Source organism: Loxodonta africana, chromosome 24 (genome assembly GCF_030014295.1).
Source record: "Loxodonta africana isolate mLoxAfr1 chromosome 24, mLoxAfr1.hap2, whole genome shotgun sequence".
Taxonomy (NCBI): Eukaryota; Metazoa; Chordata; class Mammalia; order Proboscidea; family Elephantidae; genus Loxodonta; species Loxodonta africana.
The window spans coordinates 20,563,547-20,589,444 of NC_087365.1; the positions used below are offsets into that span (position 1 = coordinate 20,563,547).

The 25,898-nt window shown below is 40.6% G+C and overlaps 1 protein-coding gene across 4 annotated transcripts in view; it reads right to left on the minus strand.

Moving 5' to 3' along the window:
• Positions 1-358: 358 nt before the first annotated feature.
• The window catches only part of PLCB4 (phospholipase C beta 4), a 178,307-nt gene continuing 152,767 nt past the window's right edge, over positions 359-25,898 (minus strand). For 2 of the 4 annotated variants that reach the window (XM_003411528.4, XM_064275781.1), the window contains 8 exons: positions 23,252-23,367; positions 20,835-20,910; positions 18,918-19,093; positions 9,367-9,468; positions 8,327-8,384; positions 7,788-7,874; positions 4,308-4,344; positions 359-1,919 (listed from right to left, as the gene is read on the minus strand). In XM_003411528.4, coding sequence (XP_003411576.2) covers positions 1,831-1,919; positions 4,308-4,344; positions 7,788-7,874; positions 8,327-8,384; positions 9,367-9,468; positions 18,918-19,093; positions 20,835-20,910; positions 23,252-23,367 — 741 coding nt within the window. In that variant the 3' untranslated portion in view covers positions 359-1,830. The remainder of the gene's footprint in view (positions 1,920-4,307; positions 4,345-7,787; positions 7,875-8,326; positions 8,385-9,366; positions 9,469-18,917; positions 19,094-20,834; positions 20,911-23,251; positions 23,368-25,898) is intronic. The other 2 variants (XM_003411527.4, XM_023550015.2) reach the window with 1 other exon arrangement.

Here is a 25,898-nt window from a genome sequence, read left to right on the forward strand (position 1 = left end):
TAACTCTGGAAAATGTAAATATTTATATTTACATGGTGTAGGGGTATGAGAAATAAGAGAAACAATGATCGTAAAAACGGGAAACTAGGAGTCCTCCTCAGAAGCAGAAAGTGCAGCCAAGTGATGAATTCAGCCAACGCTACAAGATGGTGAGAGAAACTGAGCTCTCAGAAAACCCATCTGGTGTTGAGACAGGACTAGGCTGGAGCAGGGCCGGTTGGACAAGCACCCCCCCAACCCCTGCCTTTGCACATAGGCCGGGAGAAAGGGAAGATTATTGATATGAAAAGATTATTGATGGATGAGGTGGAACGTTTACTGGGAAGCATCGGAGGAGCAAATACTCTGATGGGCGTAAAATGTGTTTTAATTTTTTATTAGAGAAGTTGGAAGTTTAACTTCAATATTGATGGTAACATCATTTTCTCTGCTTTGTTCAGCGGAACACACAGAATCAATTTGTACAAGCATATACAACAATTCAGTTGGTGTTGTGTGTACTAAAATCAGTAATCTGATTAGTTCTAGACTACCAGGTTTCCATGCGCTCCTCTGGCTTTGGCAGCATGGTTCGATTCTCAATGGAATACTTTTTCATGCACTGTCTGCAACAATACTACAGCAGGCTTGGAGACCATGCAGAGTAACACTGTAGCAAATTGGGTATTTAACAGACATAAAAAGATTATCTCCTGATATGAAATTCTGAAAATCTGCATAAATATTTTTTTGTGTAAAATTAAATTAGTTATGCATTTTTTTCAAACTAGAACTTGAAGTATCAAGAATGCCCACATAATTCATATACACATATGTATAGACTTCTTTTCATTATGCTAAAAGTCTTGAGAGTCAAGTTATATTCTGTGCCATACATTTATTTAACCAGTATTTATTTGGCATTAGATTAACTGTGTCTGTACAGATTAGTCTTAATTGGTGCTTGTGTGTCATGCAAACATAGTTCTAGTATTCCTGTTTACTAGTCTTGTCATGTGGCAATACGTAGAAGATTTTGCTCTATAACAGTGTGAATTAAAGAGTATAAATGCTCTATACATGGTCACATTTACAAGGTTTGCCCATAACCACTTCATGATCTTTATGATATGGTGGTGAGGTGGAACCTCTGGAATTTGCAGAAGCAATTCCTATCAAGCAATGTCAGATGTCAGATGTCAACTCTCTTAAATGTGCCTACACAGAGTTCCCCTTTGCACGTTGATGAGTTTTGCCACAGGTACGCTGTTCTATTTTTTTGTTGTTCTAGTAATTTCCACAACTTTCACAGGAAATTAGCTTCTTACGGAATGGTAGAGACATGGCACTTACTGATGAGGTAACTTTGATGTGGAAAAATTCTGCAAAATTACTTGTCTAGCAGAACACCACTTCCGCTGATGAATTGGTAGAGTTTTTGTTGTCGTTTTCTTTTTCTCTAGTGCACGCACTTGCTATTAAATTGCCAATGCACTATTTTTGCCGCAGCTCAAACATGTCCTAATGCATCGCAAAGCAGAGTTGTTAATACAAAGCTCGCCAACTTGTGATGGTATTTTATAGCAAACATGTTCAATTTGTATTATCAATGGTTCAACTCTGCCTTATTGGAATATGAATTTTTTTGTGGATTTGTAGCTATACTTTTGGCTGGCCAAGGAAATTCAATACTCAGAGCGTTAAAAGTATGTAAGTCATTCCAAGTCTCTATGGTTTCAGGTAACATCTCGTTGACAGAGAAAAGAAACACAAAAGAAAGCTGCTTTCTTCCATGGAGTTTGGGTTCAGAAGTTCGGGAGGGATATTTTGATGCTGCGCAGTTTCGCTGTCTCAGTTTGCGTTTTGGAGTTTCACACTACTGTTGCTGGTCTGCGATCCATCTCGGCTTCCAATTTCACCATCTGCTGCATCTCCTTCGCCTGTAACGTCAGAAACATGGCCTTACTCACGGAAATCCTCTCCTAAAGGTACTTCACCCTGCCCTCTTCTCCCCTGAATCTCAGTCTATCGCTACATCATCACCACCCAACAGTGTGGTCCACTGGACCAGCAGCCATCAGCATCACCTAGTGGCTTGTTAGAAATGCAGGCTCTCAGGCCCCACCCCGGACCTACTGAAGCAGTATCTGCATTTTAACAAGATCTCCAGGAAATCCGAGGAGGACTGGTCTACACAGGGGTAGGACAACCATCTGAAAAGAGGTTGAGCAAGTCTCCTGATATTAAGACTACGTCATACCCGATGGTTCTTGTTTGATTTAGTTTCTACAGATTGAGATGTTGCTTTGACTGGGTATAAAAAATTTTTTTTTTATCACTTTTAGGATAAGAGTTGCTTACGCACAATTTAATCCCCTAATAGCCTGAATTTAATTGAAAGTAATTCCTAAGAACCTAAGTGTTGGAGATGTTCAGATGGGAGCATATTGCATTGGCTTGGTTCGAATGTCCTCCAAATAGGACATTACAGGAGTGTGTGGCGTTTCTGGAATCCTATTGTCCAAAAAACAATCCCTATGTGTTTTCACTTCTCTGGGGGCAATTCACCCTTTACAGACTACCAGGAAGTAAGATATGGTGAATTCAATCTCATGACTTGAGACTCTGTCACGAGAACAACCAGCTAGTTTAGGGGTGGGAAGAGATCAGATAGGGGCAGGGTCCAGTGACAGATAATTGCTTGGCAACATAGGGAAAAATCAACTGGTTCATTTCAACTTTTACTTTCCAACTGGAAGCCTGGGTGCTTTTGCCACATAGGCTCAGCCCAGATCTGCTAGAGCCCGATGCATACATCTTCTGGGAGGAAGACAAAGCACCCTTTCCTTTTTTAGTAACGCACCACTTTGAAATCAAGGACATCTAAGAATGGAAACATGGGAATATAAAGCTATGAATCGGAGGGGGAGTCTGCAGTACTCTGATCTCATGATTCAGGTATGCTTAGAAAGGCCTGTGGGAGGGTTTGGGCAACTCTGCAGATCATACGACCAGTTGCCTTTGAGTTAATTCCAATGGATGGTGATCCCATGTGCCTCAGAGTAGACCTGCACTCCACAGAGTTATCCATGGCTGTGATCTATTGGAAGATCGCCAGGCCTTTCTTCTGAGGCACGCCTAGATGGGTTTGAGCCAATAACCCTTCCATCAGTAGCTGAGCTCTTTACTGTTTGTGCCACCCAGGGACATACTATGAGCATATCAATGTCTCAAATGAAGCTCTGTTACAAAATTAGCTTAACCAATGGACCGTACAGTGATTTTCTTCTTCTTACTTTTATACTGTGAATTTAGACATGATTTGGGTCAGGATGGGTATAATTACACCAAAGAATGATATCTTTCTGCTTAAATTTGGGATAGGTGGTTCCTTCTACCCAGAAATTTTCTTATGCCTTAAGTATAACAATACTCTAATAGAGAAATGAAGAAATGGAGAAAAATATACAAACATGGAAGCTATGACACAAACAGTATTCATAAGAGATGAGAGTGAAACATTATCAGCACTGAAAATTAAATGCTTTTATGTTCAGAAAACGGTAATAAGATTCCCTATGCTCCTCTGTTTCAGCGTTTAAAGACAGTATGGAACACAGTTGAGAAATAATTACGACATTAAAAGATTATTCCAAGAGCTAATATAGTTCTCATACGAGCAGGGTGACCATTCATTCCTGTTAGCCTGGGATAGCTCCAGTTCATGACTGAAGTCCTGGCTACGAGGAACAACACCCTTTTCACTCTTAAAACTATGCTGGTTTCGATGATGTATTGTATGGTCACCTTCTTTATGACAGGTGACTAGGGTTCTTGGCAGACCAGGCAGAAAGCACGACAGTGGTCATTGTATAATGTCTGCATACAGACCATCAATCTCTGTCATTAAAAATAACCAACGAACTTTTAGTGGAGTGCTTTAAAAATGGATTAGAGACATAATAGTACTGTCTTTGGGAAAGACTGACTCGGTGGCCCAGTCTTAGCTGTAATTGGTCTATACGACAACTGAATAAGGTTGTTTTTGATGCCTGGGTATTTATTCATTCACGTGATCTGGGTTTCCCAGGCCTGCAATTGGAACCACTGGCTAAAACTCCAACAGAAGTTATTCTCTACAGATTTCGGGCATTTCGGTTTGATATTACATCAGAAATCCAAGCATGAAATAATCAGGCCTTTAAACCCAGACCTTTGCGTCTTAATTAGTTATAAGCAGATGTGAATCAGCCATGGCAACCGCACCGAGAATACTGACGGAATTGAGAAGGAAAGCAATATTTTGCTTATTAGAGTTTGAGTCCTACCTTGCATTTGGGACACTGCGTGACAGGATTTCAAAAGCTGTTTGTACAAAAATAGTAATGTCAAAATTGAGTCATACATACAAAACAAAGAAAATAAATGAATACTGAAGTGAATCTGAGAAATGAATGCAAAACCATATACAGAAAAGCAAAACGCTAAGAATAAAACATGTATACGCCCATCAGTGACAAACTTTCCCCGAGCTGATCGCAAAAGAAAAAAAGAACAAAACAAAACAACCGATGCCTCTCATCCCAGACTGGGCCTCTCTTCTGTGGTGGTGAGGGGAGAAGGAGACCCTGGGCAAGCTCCCTTGCTTCTCTTTATTAAATGATAGGACTGGTGACAAAAATCAATTTCTAAAACTTGGGTGTGATAATTTAACAAAGCTGTTAGTGTTTGAGATGGTACATGTCAAGACAAATGAGGTCCTGTGTGGGTGGGAGGTCTACAGGAAAATTTAAGTAGGAAAAAAATCCCCAAACTTCAGATTGTTAAATGAATAATTGGCTAATAATAAAGGCAAGGCCATACAGTAGCTTAAAAAGGAAGTGGAGGTTCAGATCTCAGAGTCAGGACCAAAACATTAGAACTTGACTTGTTTTGGCCAGGGCTCTCAAAGCTGGTCTATCTAACGAAGTAAATCCATTCCATGGTGCGTATTTTGGGGGACTGGGAGAACGACCAGGAATAGGACCACAGGAAAGCAGTAAGAACCTCAAAGGGAAATACTATGGGAAATACGATTCCATCTCTGGCTTAGAAACAAACAAAAAACTCTTGGGGTTTAACAGTGGTTTGGAAAGTTGTTCTGAAAGCTGAGGATCGGCTAGAGAGAGGGATCTGTTTTCAACTAAGAAAATGTTTAATTGGTTACGAAGGGAGTTCATATAGAGGTCCAGACCTTGCCTTTTATGGGGGAAGAAATGGAGTCACTGTTTGTATCTTTTGTACTGTGCCTGTGACAGTGTTTTAAACACACAGCATAACTGTCAATTCAGAGCTTTTGGACCTTCAAATTCCATAAAAATATACTGAGCTGGGATTGAATTTGTCATGGAACAGGTCATATTTGTAAAGCAAAGCTTAACACAGAAATTCAAGTCCAAATTCTACGTTTGCCAGAAACATCGATATGATATCCTGAATTTCTTTTCACTAAGTCTCATTAAATCTTCATTGAATCCCAGGTCTTCTCAAGTTCTGCTTTTTCCTAAGCTTCTGTGACTCAGTCTATCAGTTGTGGGAGGTAGATATTATCCATCTTCATAAGCATTAGATGAACTTTTGCCACAAAAGGCCCCCACCTTCCCCAAATGATTCAATCAATATAGATATCATCAACCCAACATTTTATTGCAGGGATTTTGGGCAGCTGTCACTACCTATATATTAGGATGAATGCTCCAAGTGATTCATTTTTTATTTTTTATTATATACTTGGGTTCTGACACTAAAAACATTAGGTAACTGTGTTCTGTAGCTCTGACACATACCACTGTGGTAGTGATGAGTCATTTTTAGCACACTTACATATTTGAGCCAAACTTGTTGCTAAGTAACAGTAATTTCTAAGAAGGTTCTTAATTTAGTTAACCGAAACATAACCGTGCCTTACCTGTTATTACGCCCTTCTTCGAAGGAAGTTTTTAAAAATACCTCTCGAAGGAATTCTTGTCCCTACCCATCCCTGCATTATCATTCTCCATCGCTGATAAGAATGCTAGTACTTTGGCGATGGTGGCTTTACCCTTATTCATATTTCCATTCTACCCACCACCCCGGATCACTTTTTGAGAAGTGCTTTAGGAGCAAAAATGTAACCTAAGTAACTTGTATTAGGACGTGAGGCATCTAGGAGTTAGTCAAATGACTTGGACCCACAGGACAGGAAACATTTCATGTCTGTCTGGGGAATTTGCGGCCCGTTCGTGAACAGAAGCATCTAGCTGGAAGGAAATATGGGATGTAACTCAGAAGTATGCTGAGGAGTAAGACTTCGGTCCACCATCGTAAAGAACCAGAAGTAGTATTTATTTGTTGCCCAATTAAAATGCAAAAAAAAGATTTTACTGTTTTGTTTTGCTTTCTTAAAAATACTTTTTAGCATAATTCCTATTTAAGAGTTCTTCAACGGGAAACATTTACTCTGAAAAAAATCTATACCTTAAACAGAATTGCTTCATAGATGGGAGAAAACAGGAAACAACACTGTAGTACATTCACATATTTTATCAAAACCTCTTGAAGTAAATTATCTACAAATAAATAGCTTCCAAGCAGCCAGAGCTAAAGAGTGGAATTTGAACCCAGATTAAAATTTAAGCTGTTACTGAGATCATTTTGCCATATGAGCTAGAGGTGTTGGCATCAAATTGAAATGACACTGTGCAAGGCTGATTGGCAGCAGCCTATTTGGGATGGAGTACACCTGTACCTATACTAGGCTCCAGGTAAACATATACATTTATCTTGGTGTTGGTATACGCCTGATGGCCTAACTAAACTGTTGGATTCTGGGCAACTTTTTATTTGTATGTCTTTTGATTTAGTGTTTTGATTTCCTGCTTCGAAAAAGCACCAAGAGTATGGATGCCATCCATTCATGGTAAGTAGTTTGTAAGCTTATTCTGGGTCCTGCTATTAGGGCCCACCTATAAGCCCTAGGGGAAACCCTGGTAGCTTAGTGGTTAAGTGCTATGGCTCCTAACCAAAAGGTCGGCAGTTCAGATCTACCAGGCACTCCTTGGAAACTCTATGGGGCGGTTCTACTCTGTCCTATAGGGTCGCTATGAGTCGGAAATCAACTCGACAGCAATGGGCTTTGGGTAAGCCCTAGGAAGGTTTTATAACTTCGTTTTTAGATTGAGGTTGAACATAGGTGGTTTCTGTCATCATTTACTTTTAGACATAGTATCTCTTGCCCGTAGGTTGTGCATTACAAAAGTCAAAATGAAAAGAGAAATAATTTGAGTCATCTGTTTTCTCCTGGTCTTATTTTCCATAATATTGTTCTTAAAACCCACTGCCACTGAGTCAATTCCAACTCATAGCAGCCCTATAAGACAGAATAGAACACCCCCATAAGGTTTCCAAGGCTGTACATCTTTATGGAAGCAGATTGCCACATCCTTCTCCTGAGGAATAGCTGGCGGGTTTGAACCACCAACCTTTCAGTTAGCAGCCAAGCACTTTAACCACTGCACTATCAGGGCTCTTCTTAGAATCCCCACAAAATATTCAAATGATGACTTTTTAGTCTTTTTACCCACAGCCACATTCCTCTTCTACTTCAAAAAAAGAGTGCTTTCTGTTTTTGGGGGGCTGAAAAAGGGAAAAATCAGTAATAGACACCAAATTCTTCGAGCTACTTTTCCACGCCACCACTCAGGCAGAAGGGTCACTGCAGGCCACAGCCTTTGAATCCCGAAGCTGCTGGCTGGCTGCCTGTGTCTTTTCGTGCTTCTTGGGGAAAATACCTGCTCATTCTGTTTCTCTAGGAATTCTAAGTGTTCAAGCTGGACTTTTTTCAACTGATCCATTTCTTTGGACTGCTTCATTGCAAGCTGCAAAAAAAAAAAAAAAGCAAAACAATTCCGATAAAATTTGGATTGTAATCTTAAAAATTATGCAGGTGGGATGACTTGTAAGTTTACAATTTAAGCGAGGGAGGTAATAAGAAAAAAAAATATAGTCTAAAAACTGGGAGAGAGTTTAAACCTGTAATTCTGAGATTTTTTTCTGCTAAATTCTTAGAAAATCATAGAATACTTAAAAATTCTGCTAAATTCTTAGAAAATCATAGAATACTCAAAAATTACGGTTAAAACTTGGCTTCATTTTCTGGATGATAAGTTTGTGCCAAACCATAAGCGTAAAGATTTTAGTAAGAGATTACTTTAGCTTTCAGGGAGCAGAGAGGTTGGAATGTTTAATATACAGGGAAATCAAATTACACAAATTAACTAGAAGCCTGGTTTTTCAGAGGAAGAGTGCCAAGAAAATATAAAATACTTACTCTCTTTCTTTCTTCCAGAAACTTTTTGGTGTTGCTGCTGTTTAACTCTCTGACCCTCCTAAAAGTAACGGGTACAAATAATAGTTGGCTTGGCAGTGAATGGTATTAATAACACATAAAGTAAGAAAGAGCTATATTCCATTTAATTATATGGATGGGATTCTTTGTCCTAATTTTTATTGTAAAAATTTCAAACATACAATGCACAGAGAAAAACATAAAAACCACCATGTACCCACCATTCAGATGAACCAATATTAATATTTTGCCATGTTTGTCTCATATTTTTTAAAGGAAATAAAAGAAGTACAAGTGCCAGAAATCTTTGCCTCAAAGAGGGACAAATCTGTGGTGTGGTTTATACTGCAGAGCTGCCGGTCAGATCAGGCGACAGAGGGACTCCAGCTGAGACTTGTGTCCTTCCTCAGCCCCTTCCCCGTACCCATTCTGCTTCCCTCACTTCCCTTCTCCAGAGAGCCCTTCCTTAGTAAATCAAATCACATGTGCTTGAATTTCTGTCTCGTCCTCTGTTTCTAGAAAACCCAATCTAAGACGAAGGTAAACCAGAAAACCGGGTGGAGGCTTTTGAGAGGATCCCTGGTGTCAAGGGCAGTGCAAGGCAAATGAAGGGAAGATGTCCTCCTTAATGCAGCTACTCAGAACTGTCCCATCAAAGGACAGCCTGACACCAGAGCAGTGCATGCCAAGGAGACACGCTGTAGGATGACCCAACGGAATGTGGGAAGGCTATTTTTCAATGAATTAATTATGCCATATTGGATACCATTTTATTTTTAAATGAGTATGTACATATTGAATCGAAATTTATTTAACTAATGGTTGTACATTATCAGAAAACTCTGGTTCTACAGCAATGATAATAAATCTTTTTAGCAGTTACGACAGTAGAATTCTTAAGTCAAAACAACAGATCTCTTCAGGTCTCAAATGTCAGTATGTGGGTATATATAGACACATATGTTTGAGAATGTGCTTTCAGGTCAACGCAATAGTCACACAGGGAGCATGCTCAGACCCACCTTTCTCGTTCTGCTTTATTCTTGATAGATTTATCTTGGCTGATGGCTTTGCTGTTTTCCATAGAAATCTTAGCCTGGTGAGCTCGCATTTCCTTGCTTTCCCTAGGTATTAAAAACAAACAAACAGACAAATAAACCAACAAATTCCACAGGTGGCATTAGGCCTAGGTTCACCTCATTTTTTTTTTTTTTACAATATTGATCTGATTGAGTTATTTTGTATTTTGTGAAAAGGAGGTTAGGAACCCAAGCCCATCCAGATGTTGTATCCCTGAAGGGCAGTGAGTCATCTCATGGTGAAATGACATGGATGGGTGGTGAAGGAGAGACGACGCTGTTTTAGTCCATTAAATACAAGGATTTTCCAGCTTTATCCCACACTATTTGGGACTAGACAGACTGGAAGAAAGAGGGTGTTCTAACCCTTACATATGACCTTCCTGTTTTTTGACAGCCCTTGGGGAATAACCAGGACTAAGTGGATTTCTTACTTAAGGTCAATCAGTAACCAGGCAGCGGTCTCTTCCAATGACTCCTTAAGCAATGCAAGGATTAGTTTACTTTTTTTTTTTTCTTCCTTTTGTACAAGGCCTACTCTTGTGGGCTAATTTTTTTTCTTCATTCAACTACAAAAAATAGAATTAGAAAACAGGTAAAATTTATTGGCAGTGCCTTATTCTGTGAAGCATCTTTGCCCTGGTAGTAGAAGTGGTTAAGTGCTTGACCGCTAACTGAAAGGTTGGAGGTTCAAACCCACCAGCCGCTCCGTGGGAGAAAGGTGTGGTAGTCTGCTTCTGTAAAGATTTGAAGCCTTGGGAACCCTGTGGCGCAGTTCTACTCTGTCGTATACAGTCGTTATTAGTTGGAATTGACTTGATGGCAATATCTCTGAATAAGGGTAGACACCTAAAATCTAGTATCATAGCAATGGTCAAAGGCAGAACGATAAACACAACTTTCTGTATACTGAATTGAGAGCATTTCTTAAAGAAGGGGGGAAGGCAACTTCTAATCCTATAAATCTAAACAGCATACTTTAAAATGAGTGGCGCATAGAATGTTATTCCATAGGAAATGTAGTATGGTACACGTTATTCAGTTACCTCAAATGAGAGTGGGAAACTATGGCAAAAACACTTTATGTTCTTATGGCTGTACCCATCACTCTACAATAAGGTTGAGAATCTGGGCATGTAACCAGATGATTTATGCATGCGGCATCTTCTCATTTGTTTGTATTATGCTTCTATTTTCTATTTTCAATAGAACTTAAGTGCAGCATAAGTAGGAGTACGGTTTGGAACATGTTATTAATTACTTAAAATAGACAGTGACTTGGGCAATGTGACTGTAATTTGAATCACAATACACTGTATGCCATAGCTGAGTGCTTCATTTCTTCAGAGAGAAGCATGTGCTCACACATGGTGGCCTAATTCCCGTATGCTATTTTAAGTGACCATGTTTTATAAATTCTGGCCTCACCTTCCAACATCTGGCCCGAAGTGTGTTTGCTATGATACCATGGCAAGGAGGGCTTCAGCGGGCCTCTCACAGCGGCTCCTTAACTCACAGGTTAGGAACCCCCTTGCAAGGGAAGCCAGGGAATGAGCCTCCAATCAAGGCAGACCTGGGTCTGTGAGTTGCCACTCCCCACCTCTCCAGATGGAGACAGATACCCAGTTACCTTTCTTCTGGGTCTGTATAATCTACTGATTAGTGCTCAGTTCCCACCACCAGGTCCTTGCTGGATTAACAGAACCTTCCCACTGCTTTCCTGTCGGCCTCCACCATCTTTCTTTTTCATGGAACTCACACCAAGGTGAATGTCTGTTGGTGCCTCTTAATCTTTTTATCTGTTGCCCTCATTCCACAACTTCCCATTAGTTATGCTTGCCTTGGTGTTTGCCAAACTGGGTTTTACCTCCCTCTGCCAACCTTGGGATACAGGTTGACAACTTTACCTTATTAAATTGTAGGCCCCATTCCACCTCTTCTAGGATTCTCTAACAAGTGCTCTACTGTCTAGAAGTATCTCTCTTCTTCTCTCTAAACTTCTCTGATGTTTTCATTTGTATATACCTGTGGCTGTCAACCTCGAGCAATTTTGCCCCTCAGGGGACATTTAGAAATGTCTGGAGACATTTCTTGTCATAAGGGGTGTGGGAGATGCTACTGGAATCTAGTGGGTAGAGGCCAGGCATGCTGCTTAATACCCTATAATGCACAAGACAACCCCCACAATAAAAAACAAACAAAAAAAACCCTCTGGCCAAAAATATCAATAGTGCTGTGGTGGACTGTAGGGTAATGCTATTCAGCTATATGCATCCCTTCCCTAATGGAATCAGCTTTGTTCTTCCCCGAAGCATGCTGGGGATGAATTTGGGATGGACTCAGGCTAAGGTAAAAGGCCAGGAGTGGCATGGCTGGGCCAGCAGCCAAGGGTGAAGAACACCTTAGTGACAAGAAGGAAAACATCTGGGCCTGGAAGTGAAGACCCTGGGAACACTGACTGCCCAAGGATGTGGGAGAAAACAATGAGCCTTGGTCCCAGCTGGAATGGCATATAGGCTTGGGTCCTTTTCTAAGTGGTTGTGGAAAATACTCCAGCCGGCCGCCACTGGAGAGCAGCTGCTTGCCCGTGTCAGTAAGTTTCCCTGAAGGCATGAATCTGGAAAGGGCTATGTGTCAGTTCTTCGGATTATCTGCCAGGACGCACAGCGAAGTCTTTCCTTGCTGGGGCTGTCCCCCTGACATGGAGAAACTGCTATACACAGTTCTTCATACTTATAAGGAGCCCTGGTGGCGCCATGGTTAAGAGCTCGGCTGCTAACCAAAAGGTCATCGGTTTGAACTCGCCAGTGGCACTGTGAAAGAAAAGACTTGGTGATCTTTTCCTGTAAAGATTACAGCCTAAGAAACCCTATGGGGTAGTTTTACTCTGAGTCAGAATCTTTGATAGCACCGTGAGTCGGAATCTTTGTGATAGCACGCAACAACAATACATTTATGGTCCCACTGTGAGATTACAAATTCCTCAGTGTCGATGGCAATACACGACATTCATAGAGAACCCAGCTCTAGAACATTACATCTAACCTGTAGTCCCAGCTGCTCACATATCCCATATCCCCAGAACCAATAAACAATGGAATAACAGAAGAAACAGCTTGCTGCCTGGAGCGCCACTGCTGTGGGGGTTTTATCCAGTCAGTTTGTATTCCCAGCACCCCGTCTAGCAAAAAGCTTGTCTGAAAATAAAGAAAACATGTGGTTCTCCTAACCATCCCTGGGTGGTGAAATGGTTAAGGCGCTCAGCTGCTAAGTGAAATGTTGGAGAGATTCCAGACTACCCAGAGATGCCTCAGAAGAAAGACCTGGCAATCTACTGAAAAATCAGCCATTGAAAACCCTCTGGAGCACAGTTCCACTCGGACACACATGGGGTGCCATAAGTCAGAACTGATACTAGTTTTACTCTAAGAGATCTTATAGGTTGCAATGAGAATGCCGACTCCTCTATGAAACATTTCCTGTGTGACATTCTCAGCGAAGCAATGTAATTTTCCTGGCTTATGGCTTTGTATAATATGCTGTGTTTTTTGGGGGAGTTTCACTCAAAATTCATTCAACAGATATTTAAGGGTCTGCTCTAGGTCAGGAGTCCCTGTGTGGTACAAACAGTTAAGCCCTCGACTACTAGCTGAAAGGTTGGCAGTTCGAACCCACCCGGAGGTGCCTTGGAAAACAAGCATGGCAATTTGCTTGTGAAAGGTCACAGCCATTGAAAACTCTATGGAGCATAGTTCTTCTCTGCACACATGGGGTCACTATGTGTTGGAACTGACTTAATGGCAACTAAAATTAAAGCAAACAAACAAACAAATGAATGAACAAATCTGTCTTGGAAGAAGTACAACCAGAATGCTCCTTACAGGCAAGGATGGTAAGACTGAGTCTTACATACTTTGGACATGTTGTAAGGAGGGATCACTCCCTGCAGAAGGACATCATGCTTGGTAAAGTACAGGGTCAGCAGAAAAGAGGAAGACCTCAACGAGATGGATTGCCACAGTGGCTGTAACGATGGGCTTGAGCATAACAATGATTGTGAGGATGGTGCAGGACTGGGCAACGTTTTGTTCTGTGGTACACAGGGTCACTGTGAGTCGGAACCAACTTGATGGCACCTAACAACAACAAAATGAAAACACAACACTCTCTCACCAGCACTACATGACTAGATACTAGAAATAAAGAAAGGACAAAGGGGTGACAAATAAATAACCAGGCAACTGTAATATGTCAGAGAGGTTATATAGAAGAGGAATCTAGCCCCAACTTGGGAACCAGGTAAAGTTTTTCAAAGAAGGGACAACTATGAAATATAATGAAGAATGGAGTGGTGAGGGAGGTTGGGGAGACCCAGGCTAAAAGGTCAGAAAGGAAACGTTGCAGACAGAAGGGATATCTTTGATGGGGGTTTGTAGTGAAAGAAAACATGTCCTAATGTGGGAAAGTAAAAGACGAACAGTGTGCTGGAATGTTAGGATGTTACTTGGGGTGGCTGGTGGGATTGGTCAGAGTCAGGCATGGTTAAGAAATTTAGGTTTAAGAGAAATGCTCTGAATGATTCCAAGCAAGGGAAGGGGTCGTGGTTTTCCATAAAGGATGCTATTTTCCTCTTAATCTGTTCACCTTAAGGACTTTAGGCACATACAAAAAACATAACCTTAAAGAAAGAAAATTTGGTTCCCCCAAGTCTTTATATTTGGTCCACGACTAACTCAACATCATCAATACATAAATGTGACATGGCTCTGGGGCTTTGCTAGATCTTTCTCAGAATCATGCATTTTTTGGAGCAGGAAGGGACCTGGGAGATCACCTTGCATTCTCTCTGAGCTGAATGTTTACTGTTTACTACACAGTTTCAAAGGTGAGACTGTTAGAAAGCCACGTCACTGGTGGTTTGGAACATTCTGCCATTTTGTTTCACACTGAGAAATGTTAACACCAACATCATGGCCATATTATTGTGAGTAGACAAGTAATACCGCAAATTCTCAATTTTTAAAGGGCTGCCTGATTTGTGGCCTTCGAAGTATCTTAGTTTCTTTTCAAATTACTTATGGACTTCTTCCATTCAGTCTCATTTATTTCCTTTATTAAGAATAATCATGATTTGACCCAGTGCACTGCCAGGGGCATCACCATTCATCTGAGACTTCATCAATCACACGTCTCTGAATGAAGGGGATGGGCTTATGTAATTTTTTAACTTGATAGCGTGATAAACAAAATTTCTACTTTTTGTGCCTTTAATCTGTGCTGATATTATTTAGGATATCAGCTCAAAGCCCTCCTCTTATAATGTTTTAAAAAAAAAAAGTTTATCCTAAAAAACTTAAAAGAGTTACAAGTTGATTTCCTGGGACTTGCAATTAAACATTTGCTTAGATCTAAAAAAAAGATAGTAGTATTTAGTCAAAAATTTTATTTATAAACTGGATTTTATAAATAGAAATAGGCTGAAGAAGAGCTGAGAAGCAGGGTATTGCCAACATGAAAAACAAGGCACTATGTGGGAAGCCCCCCACGCGTCCGTCAGTTTATTTTACCATGGGGGCTTGTGTGTTGCTGTGATGCTGGAAGCTATGCCATCGGTATTCAAATATCAGCAGGGTCACTCATGGCGGACAGGTTTCAGCTGAGCTTCCAGACAAGACAGGCTAGGAAGAAGGACCCGGCAGTCTCCTTCTGAAAAGATTTAGCCAGTGAAAGCTTTATGAATAGCAGTGGAATATTGTCTGATACAGTGCCGGAAGATGAGCCCCTCAGGCTGGAAGGCACTCAAAAGATGACTGGGGAAGAGCTAGCTGCCTCCTCAAAGTAGAGTCGACCTTAATGAAGTGGATGGAGTCAAGCTTCATTTGCTGATACGGCATGACTCAAAACAACAAGAAACAGCTGCAAACATCCATTAATAATTGGAACGCGGGATATACAAAGTATGAATCTAGGAAAATTGGAAGTTGTAAAAAATGAAATGGAACACATAAACATTGATATCCTAGGCATTAGTGAGCTGCAATGGACTGGTATTGGACATTTTGAATTGGACAATCATATGGTCTACTACGCTGGGAATGACAACTTGAAGAGGAATGGTGTTGCATTCATCACCAAAAAGAATATTTCAAGATCTATTCTGAAGTACAATGCTGTCAGTGATAGGATAATATCCATACGCCTACAAGGAAGACCGGTTAATACGACTATTACTCAAATTTATGCACCAACCACTAAGGCCAAAGATGAAGAAATTGAAGATTTTTACCAACTTCTGCAGTCTGAAATTGATGGAACATGCAATCAGGATGCATTAATAATTACTGTAGACTGGAACGCAAAAGTTGGAAACAAAGAAGAAGGTTTGGTAGTTAGAAAATATGGCCTTGGTGACAGAAACAACACAGGAGATTGCATGATAGAATTTTGCAAGACCAACGACTTCTCGCAAATACCTTTTTTCACCAATATAAATAGCAACTATACACATGGCCCTCACCAGATGGAATACACAGGAATCAAATCGACTACATCTGTAGAAAGAGATGATGGAAAAGCTCAATATCATCAGTCAGAACAAGGCCAGGGGCCGACTGTGGAACAGACCATCAATTGCTCATACGCAAGTTCAAGTTGAAACTGAAGAAAATTAGAACAAGTCCATGAGAGCCAAAATACAACCTTGAGTATATCCCACCTGAATTTAGAGACCATCTCAAGAATAGATTTGGTGCGTTGATTGCTACTTATCAAAGACTCGACAACTTTTGGAATGACATCAAGGACATCATAAATGAGGAAAGCAAGAGGTCAATAAAAAGACAGGAAAGAAAGAAAAGACCAAAATGGATGTCAGAAAAGACTCCAAAACTTGCTATTAAACATCAAGTAGCTAAAGCAAAAGGAAGAAACGATGAAGTAAAAGAGCTGAACAGAAGATTTCAAAGGGTAGCTCGAGAAGACAAAGTATTATAATGCCATGTGCAAAGACCTGGAGATGGAAAACCAAAAGGGAAGAACACACTCTGCATTTCTCAAGCTGAAAGAACTGGGGAAAAAATTCAAGCCTCAAGTTGCAATAGTTAAGGCTTCTATGGGGAAAATATTAAAGGACTCAGGAAGCATCAAAAGAAGATGGGAGGAATACACAGAGTCTCTCTACCAAAAAAAAAAATTGGTCAACATTCAACTATTTCGAAGGTACCATATGAGCAGGAACCAATGGTACTGAAGGAAGGAGTCCAAGCTGCACTGAAGGCATCGGCGAAAAACAAGTCTCCAGGAATTGACAGAATACCAACTGAGATGCTGCAACAAGTGGTTGCAGTCCTGGAAGTGCTCATTCATCTATGCCAAGAAATATGGAAGATAGCTACCTGGCCAAATGATGGGAAGAGATCTATATTTATGCCTATTCCCAAGAAAGGTGATCCCACCGGATACAGAAATTATGGAACAATATCATTAATATCACATATAAGTAAAATTTTGCTGAAGATCATTCCAAAGTGGCTGCAGCAGTACATCAACAGAAAACTGGCAGAAATTCAAGCTGGATTCAGAAGAGGATGTGGAACCAGGGATATCATTGCTGATGTCAGATGGATCATAGCTGAGAGCAGAGAATACCAGAAAGATGTTTACCTGTGTTTTATTGACTATGCTAAGGCATTCGACTGTGTGGTTCATAACAAATCATGGATAGTATTGTGAAGAATGAGAATTCTAGAACACTTAATTGTGCTCCTTAGAAACCTGTACATAGATCAAGAGGCAGTTGTTTGAACAGAACGAGGGGATACTGGGTGGTTTAAACTCAGGAAAGGCGTGTGTCAGGGTTGTATCCTTTCACCATACCTATTCAATCTGTATGCTGAGCAAATAATATGAGAAGCTGGACTATATGAAGAAGAATGGGGCATCAGGATTGGAGGAAGACTCATTAACAATCTGCATTATGCAGGTGACACAACCTTGCTTGTTGAAAGTGAAGAGGACTTGAAGCACTTACTGATGAAGATCAAAGACCACAGCCTTCAGTATGGATTACACCTCAACATAAAGAAAACAAAAATCCTCACAACTGGACCAATAAGCAAATCATGATAAATGGGAAAAAGACTGAAATTGTCAAGGATTTCATTTTACTTGGGTCCACAATCAACAGCCATGGAAGCAGCAGTCAAGAAATCAAAAGACACATTGCATAGGGCAAATCTGCTGTAAAAGACCTCTTTAAAGTGTTGAAAAGCAAAGGTGTCACCTGAACCAGGCCATGGTATTTTCAATTGCCTCCTATGCATGTGAAAGCTGGATGATGAATAAAGAAGACCAAAGAAGAATTGTCAGCTTTGAATTGCTGTGTTGGAGAAGAATACTGAATATACCACGGATTGCCAAAAGAGTGAATAAATCTGTCTTGGAAGAAGTACAGCCAGGATCCTCCTTAGGAGCAAGGCTGGTGAGACTGCGTGCTATATACTTTGGACATGTTGTCAGGAGGGATCAGTCCCTGGAGAAGGACATCATGCTTGGTAAAGTTGAGGGTCAGCGAAAATGAGGAAGACCCTCAATGAGATGGATTGACACTGTGGCTGTGACAATGGGCTTAAGCATAATGATTGTGAGGATGGCGCAGCACTGGGCGGTGTTTCCTTCTGTTGTACATAGGGTTGCTATGAGTCAGAATCAACTCAATGGCACCTAACAACAACGACAATAACATGTGGGAAGCAAGCAAGCTGCAACAAGGCAGTGACAAAAAAACGTAATTGAAGCTGCTGTTCTCTTGCCTGGGGGAAAGCCCAGCTCATCATTTTTAGAATTTAAATGCAATATTCCATTTGCTGAACTAGACAGAGACCAAATAAATGAATTCTTCTTTGCCATCTCTTGATCAGGCCTGTCTTTCTAAAATTCACAGAAGTCCGAATAATGAAAAGAAGGGGACAAGAGGCTCTTTCTACATTTCACCAATAAGTGATCAGAACTGACTCTTTCTAGGGGCTCAACAGGTTTGCCTTTATCTCCATCTGTGTCTTCTCTACCTAAGAGGTTCCTGGTCATTTTTGAAAGGACTTTTCCAGCCCCACCATTCCGTGAGGCCTCCACAACCACTCTGAAGGGCCACTCCTTCAGGCTGGATGCCCCTGGTGCCTGTGACAGTGTTCAATATTTATCACACGCCCTTCTATGGCAGAGACTATTTCATAGAGTTCATCTTGCCCGTATCACCTATAGGATATTATCTACACACAAACTTAATGGTATCAGTCAAGTAAGTTGGTTTTACTTATTACCTTGGCTCACACACGCACACACAAATATGTCTTTTTTAAAAAACAGAAGCTTCCTCTGGAGATGGCTAACTGTGTTCCTCCTTGATGGAAAAACATGGGGGATGGCCTTGATGGGCCTCAGGTCTTATTATTTGGGTGGGCAGGGTGGGTGTGTTTGTGTGTGATGCCCCCTCCTACCTGTCATGGGACAGTTTCAGCTGCTGAGTTTGCTGCTCATGAGCACTGATCAGCAGCTTTTTCAACAGCTCGCACTGCTGGCTGAGATGCAGGTCACGGATTTCTTGCTCCTCAGCACTGTGGGTGTTGATCATTTCTGACCACTCTTTGGTGTGCTGTGCCACAATCTCTTTGACCTGTTCAGACAAAGAGGATGATGCCACCTGGGATTCTCCGAGGTCAGGTATGAATTAAAAGCACAGTATTATTCAAGCATTTCAGATCCCTCCCACCAATTTACTTAGTGAATCAGTAGGCATCTATGACCTACTAAAAAGCCTATGTACTAATCAATGGGAGTCAGGATGTCACTGCATATACAAATATATCAATCACTTCAGCTCTAAATATTTCAGAGTCATCTTCTATTTCATTGACTAACTTGCCCACACTGGTCTGTCTGGGCCTTGAGCTCCTTTAACCAGCTCCATCAGAATTCTCTTCATCACCTCATGCTTTTCCAGGTTCACTTCCACAAGGTCACAGGTCTTTAGTCCTGGATCGTGACAGTGTCAACCCTATTAGATGTTGGGGTAGAAAGTCTCTTCCCTCCCCTGTATCCGTGCTCTTTACAATGTGGCTACGCAGCTTCTCCCATCAGGTGGTAAAGCCTATTTCTCCATGTCCTGGAAGCTGGCTGGCCTTGTGAGTTGCTTGAGCCAATGGGACAGCAGCAAATGTGTCACAAGCAGATGCTTGAAAAGTGCTTGCTCTTTTGCTACACTTGGAACTTTGAGGCCACCAAGTGAATAAGCCCTTGCTAGCCTGCTGGAGGACGGCAGGTCATGTAGAATAAAAACAGCCAGTAGCCAGCCAACCAACAGACGTATGAGTGAGGCCATCTACCTTAGCTGCCCGTAAACTCATGAGTGAGCCAACCAAAATCAGCAGAAGAACCACCCTGGTGAGCACAGCCCAAGTTTCTGACCCACTGAATTATGAACTAGTAAATGGTGGTTGTTTTAAGCCCCTAAATTTTGACATGGTTTATTATTCCACAAAAACTAATAGACACAGTTGCTAATGTTTCTACTTTCCTATTTATGAGCAGGATCTGAAAAATCATAGCATGTTGCATAAGCATTAATTCTCAAACACTCCTGCTCAGTGCCTCTATAGGCTTCGTGGTAGAAATGACACAAAATACGTAGTCCCAAGAACTTGAGCTTGAAGACGTTGGCTGGTCCATGTGTGTAGCAAGGCCGCTAGGCTGGGTGATAGAACTGCATGTAGACACCGACATACAGCTGGTTTGGCCAACAGCTGTGGTTAGGGCCTTTAAGAGTTTTTTTAAACTATTGTTACTGGAAGAATTGTTTGCGTCCTTGATTGGGACTTAGCACTCAGATATTACATGTCCCCAAACTTAATAAGGTCCCCTAAACTCTTATTTTCTTGTGTCTTTGGGGAAATCTGAGTAATTAGACTCATCTCCTAGAACATCGATTCTTTTTTTTTTTTTTCTCACCTCAAAACTTCTCCAGCAAAGTTAGGAGCGAGTAAGTATGAAGAATCACTCAACCACTAAGTTGGGTGAGTTTTTGCCATTTGTTTAGTTTTACTTCTATATGGAGGTATGTTGTGTATAAAAAAACATTTCTTGTTATCCTAGTTATTTATCGTTTCGTTTGATCCTCACGAGAACCCTCTGAGGCTAACAATATAGATATTGTGAGCCTATTTCCATAAAGGAAAAGATGTCCCATGAAGTATCTCTTACCATAGCCCCTGAGTCCAGGGCAAACGTGAGCCCCTGGGTCCCCTGACTGCTCAGACCAGACTCAGGCTGCTGTCATGTCTCATCTACACTAGGTACCAGTTACAAAAAAATACAGCATCTTCTGCAAGCAGCTGCCGTAAAAATGGGCATTTTCTTACCTTAGATTTGTGATCTGATGTCAGCGTCTGAATTTTAATTTCTGTTTCTTTTTTCATTTCAAGACAATTACTTCCTCTGCAAATGGAAAATTGCAAATGATGCCAGAAGTTAGATATCTTCGCATTCCAACGGCCTTTTGCTACAAAGCTTTCTGATGAAGACAATATGTTCATCAAACATGGAACACCATGGTTCACGGGGCAGCATCCGTTTTTCTAGTCACAGATTCATACCTTGCAAAGTACCATCCGTGCCATGATTACTCAATTCAACCGCTTCACGAAGAGGCACTTGAGCCCTAACAGTTATTTCATTGTTAGCGGTCTCTTGTCAGAGTACCCATTTTGGTTCCTGTTTTCCTTCAAGCTCTTTTTCACTTATTCAATAAAAGATTATTTGAGATGAAAACCGGAAAAACAGGGCCTTCGCCTCAAAGTGAATTTTTAATTCTTCCGTTTTGGTTGTAAAGCCAGATTTTTGTCTTTGAAACTTGCCAGCAAGGCAGAAAATAGCATCTCTTGGCATTACAGGGTAATTTCTGCTTCTTATTCTCTTGTGAGTAGGGAATATATACTAGGCAACTGCCCAGCAACCGTTACTGCTATGTCAGTGATCATTTTTTTACCTTGGCAATATCCATGTCATTGCTGAAACCAGAAAAGGTTCCGAGCTTCTGCTTTCAGCATGCATGCCCTGATTTCCGATGGCCTAAGTCAGAGGCTTCATTTCAGTATTAATGGTGAGTTTCTGAGAGAACTATTTATTACATTTATTCTACCAATGCCGGGTCTCTCCTCAAATCTATTACTTCTCAGTGGCTGACACTGAGTGTATTTTCCCTATAGTCTGTTATTCAGTGGGCTCGTAGCCTTGTGGACACATTCCCCTGGGTTAATTCTAACCAAAATCTTTCACAGTAAATGCAATGATATGTTTTCATCAACGGTCTTATCTGTTGGCATAAGCTAAGGACTTCTGTAATATTAAAAATCAAGATCATATTTTTTCCCTTAGTGCATCAATCTTATTATTTGTTTTCTGGCTATGCAAAATGATTCCTGTAATTTTGAATTTTCCCAACTTCAGCTTGTCCTGTCCCCTCCCGCCCCCCATTCGCCATCCCCCCATCACTTGAACACCCAGGTTAGGGGGCTAAATATCTCCTTTAGACTAACGTACAATGAAAAGAGTTATCGTTTCAATATCCCACTTTACCTTGCAGAGTAAAAACTATAGTGAGGTAAAGATACATCTTATCCATTCCTGAATTGATGGCTAAAAGCAGCACTCTTGATTTATTGATTAATAAAATTTTTAAATGTCATTTTTTAGCAAAGAAACTTATTACATGGTGCTTGAGTTGAAATCTCCTAAATAAAAATCTAGTCTGAAACACTGAAAGAACATTTCAGTACAACTATTCACAAAAAGAAGACATTTTTTTGAACAGATGACTTGTGAATAAAAATAACTTTACGTTTCTTGGAGAGTACCATATGTTGTTAAAAGTTTGCTTTCTAAAAACATGGCATTAGAGCCTATGAATATGCCCTTCTACCAGTTTGGCATAAAATGTCATTGTTATAAAAAAAAAAATTACAAAAAAATATGCCAAAGCTTCTGATATAATCAGAAGTCTAGAAGGGTCAAAGCCCATTGCTGCCGAGTTGATTTTGACTCATGGAGACTCCCTGTGTCACAGAGTAGAACTGCTCAAAAGGGTTTTCTTGGTTATCATCTTTACGGACGATCACCAGGCCTTTCTTCCACGGCGCTGCTGGGTGGGTTCAAACCACCAACCTTTAGGTTAGTAGGAAAGTGCAAACCGTTTCTGCCACCCAGGGACTTAGAAGGGTCATGGCTTCTTCAAATTCATTACATTTACCACCAATAGTGCCATGTGAGCATGCAATGTGTGAAAAATACACATGGAAATGTTCTCAAAGCAACAGGCATGCGTTTCTGCCTCAGTGATATACAGTGAAAACACCTGGGGAAAATAAAAGCCAGATTGTACTTAATAGTGGATGCTCGATAGTTAGTGAAAGATCTATGTTTTCCTAGAGATATAAATATTACCACAGTTACATTTAGTAATTACAATGAATTAAAGGATTTCAAGAAACTCTGCTGAAAGCCATAGCTAAGTTGACTGACTCTTCACCTGTTAAGATGCTAAAAAAAAAAACCCAAATCTGTTGCCGTCAAGTCGATTCCAATTCATAGCATTATGATGTTAGAGTGCTTAAAATGAATAAGTCTCTTATTTTCCAGGAATAAGTTTTAATGATGAAAACAGTCAAGACTAAGTTCTTTCTTGGTCTAAATAGGCCCCTGAATTGTGGTAAAGAAAAAAAATATAAGGCTGCTTCTCACAGAGGGAAAAAGCCTTCAGAAGGAAAGAAACAGTATTTACCCCTTCTTCTTCATTGCCTTCTCTAGGATTTTCTCATGAGTTGACTTCTCTTTGTCATACTGTGCCACAATTTTGTCAACTTGTGTGCAGTGTAACTTCTGCATGGTGCTGTGCTCCTGAACAAGAAAAATTTGCAGTTACAAGGTGCAATATTAATGTAGCCGATAAAGTTAATCACAAAGGCTTCTTGCACAGAGGCATCCCAGCAAGGAAACCTCTATCCTTGTTCTAATGAACATTCCCACCTCCCAAGGCAGCCTTACTCACCACTGGGCAGCGCCAATGGTCCTGAAGTTCTTTATTCTATACATACGTGTCTCCATCTAATTTCTACCCATTCATTCCCATTCTGCTGTCTGAGACATCTAATGGGTCTACTGTTCCTTCTGCACACTGGTCCTCAAACACCCAAGTTCAGCTCCATATTGCCTGTGTTTTACATGCTAAATATAACTATTCATCATGTGACATGGTATCTATTCATCTGGCAATTTTTGGAATGTCTTGAATGCCATCACCACACAATGCAACTTAATATTGTGATCGTCATCATTAGCTGATTCTGACTCCACATTGTTATTTTCACCGACCTCCTTATCTAGAGGAATTCATCAGGATGACAGAGTGTTCAGGAACTCTGGCCTTTGGTTTTGTAAATATTTGGAACATTTTCTCATCTGCCTCATTTAAGACTGAAACTGGGGCGGCAACACTTTGAAAATAAGTATTTCTCTCTAAACATTATTTCCTCCTGGCCAATGAGAAAAGCATTTTAGCCACAACCAATGACTTATCTGAAATCAGATTTCTTTGGCTGCTCAGCCTCCTAACCAAAAAACCAAACCAAACCCAGTGCTGTCAAGTCGATTCCGACTCATAGCGACCCTATAGGACAGAGCAGAACGGTCCCATAGAATTTCCAAGGAGCACCTGGCAGATTCGAATTGCCGACCCTTTGGTTCGCAGCCGTAGCACCTAACCACTACACCAGCAGGGTTTCCCAGCCTCCTAAACATAAAGGAAATCAGTACAACTAGTAATATCCAAATGTACAGATACTTGATATTCTATCCTAGCCTTACTCTTGAAAGACTTAGAGAAATGGGTCTGTATTGAGACTGGAATGGAGAGATGTTCAGATTATATATGTTTTTATGGTCATATTTCCTTTCATTTATTTAAAAATGTGAGTTTAAAAAAAAGCAAGTGACTTAATTAAAAAAAATTTTTTTAATTTTCTTCCAAAGGAAGGCACAACTTTAAGGAAACCTAATACATAAAAATCTTTAAAAGATTTCATAAAACGTAAATAGGGAGGGGATTCTTAACTTTAACCAGCTGTCATTAAGTCGATCCCAACTCACGGCGACCCTGTGTGTGTCAGAGTAAAACTCTGCCACATAGAGTTTTCAATGCCTGATTTTTTGGAATTAGATCACCAGGCCTTTTCCCTGAAACACCTTTGGGAGGACTTGAACCTCTTGAACCTCTAAACTTTTTTATTTTATTTTTATCTTTTTCTTTTTTTTTAGTGTACTTTAGATGAAGATTACAGAGCAAATTAGTTTCTCATTTAAACAATTAATACACATATTGTTTTGTGACACTGGTTACAAATCCCACAACGTGTCAACACTCTCCCCTTCTTGACCTTGGGTTCCTTGTTACCGGCTTTCCTGTCCCCTCCTGCCTTCTCATCCTTGCCCCTGGGCTGGTGTGCCCATTTAGTCTCGGTTTGTTTTCTGGGCCTGTCTAATCTTTGGCTGAAGGGTGAACCTCAGGAGTGATTTCAGCACTGAGTTAAAAGGGTATGGGGGGGACCTCCCACCTTCTGGTTAGCAGCCAAGTGCGTTCATTGTTTGCACCACCCAGCAACTACCTAACTTCACCAAGACTTGATTTCCCAGCTTTGTTAGTGAGTTGACATAGGGCTTGATCTAAAATTCGTTTACACGTGAATTCTTCAGAAATGCATTTGTTGCATAAAGGGTATGCAGAAGATCCAGCATTCTTGTTGAGTGAATAAATGCCTTTGGGAATGGCTGTGGAGGAAGATGATGCTGGGGAAAGGTTCCTGGAACAGGAACTGACAATTTGGACAATGTTGGTGGTCAGAGGTCATGTTATCTGGCTGTGGATTTGGGGGAGGAAGCTATATGTAACAATGTTTTACTTGATTTGTGGTTAGAACACCCCACAAATCTAGTCACGTTACCAATGTGTGTGCATCTTTATGTTATAAACTAACATCAGTTAGGGCTCCTGCAAGGTGGCGTTGGGCTAAGGACATGGGTTCCTCAGTCCCAAGTCCTGGGACAAGTCCCTTACCCTTTCAGAGTCTGTTCATCTTTAACATTGGGATAATGATACTGACTTCATAGGGTTGTTACGATTAAAACTAAATCTAATAAAATCATTTCAAATGCTTGTTATAACGTATTCAAAATACAGTGACATACAATCCTATTTATACTACTCAGTACCTATTCAATACCCATGATGATATACAGAGTATGACTTGAGATAAGGGACACCAGTCAGGCTAATTAAATCAACAAGCCTTTCCTCCAAGCTTTATCTACTGCCCCAGGAATAGATTAACATGCTGATGTATTTTTATTTGAATGGACTTATCTACTTTTGCAAT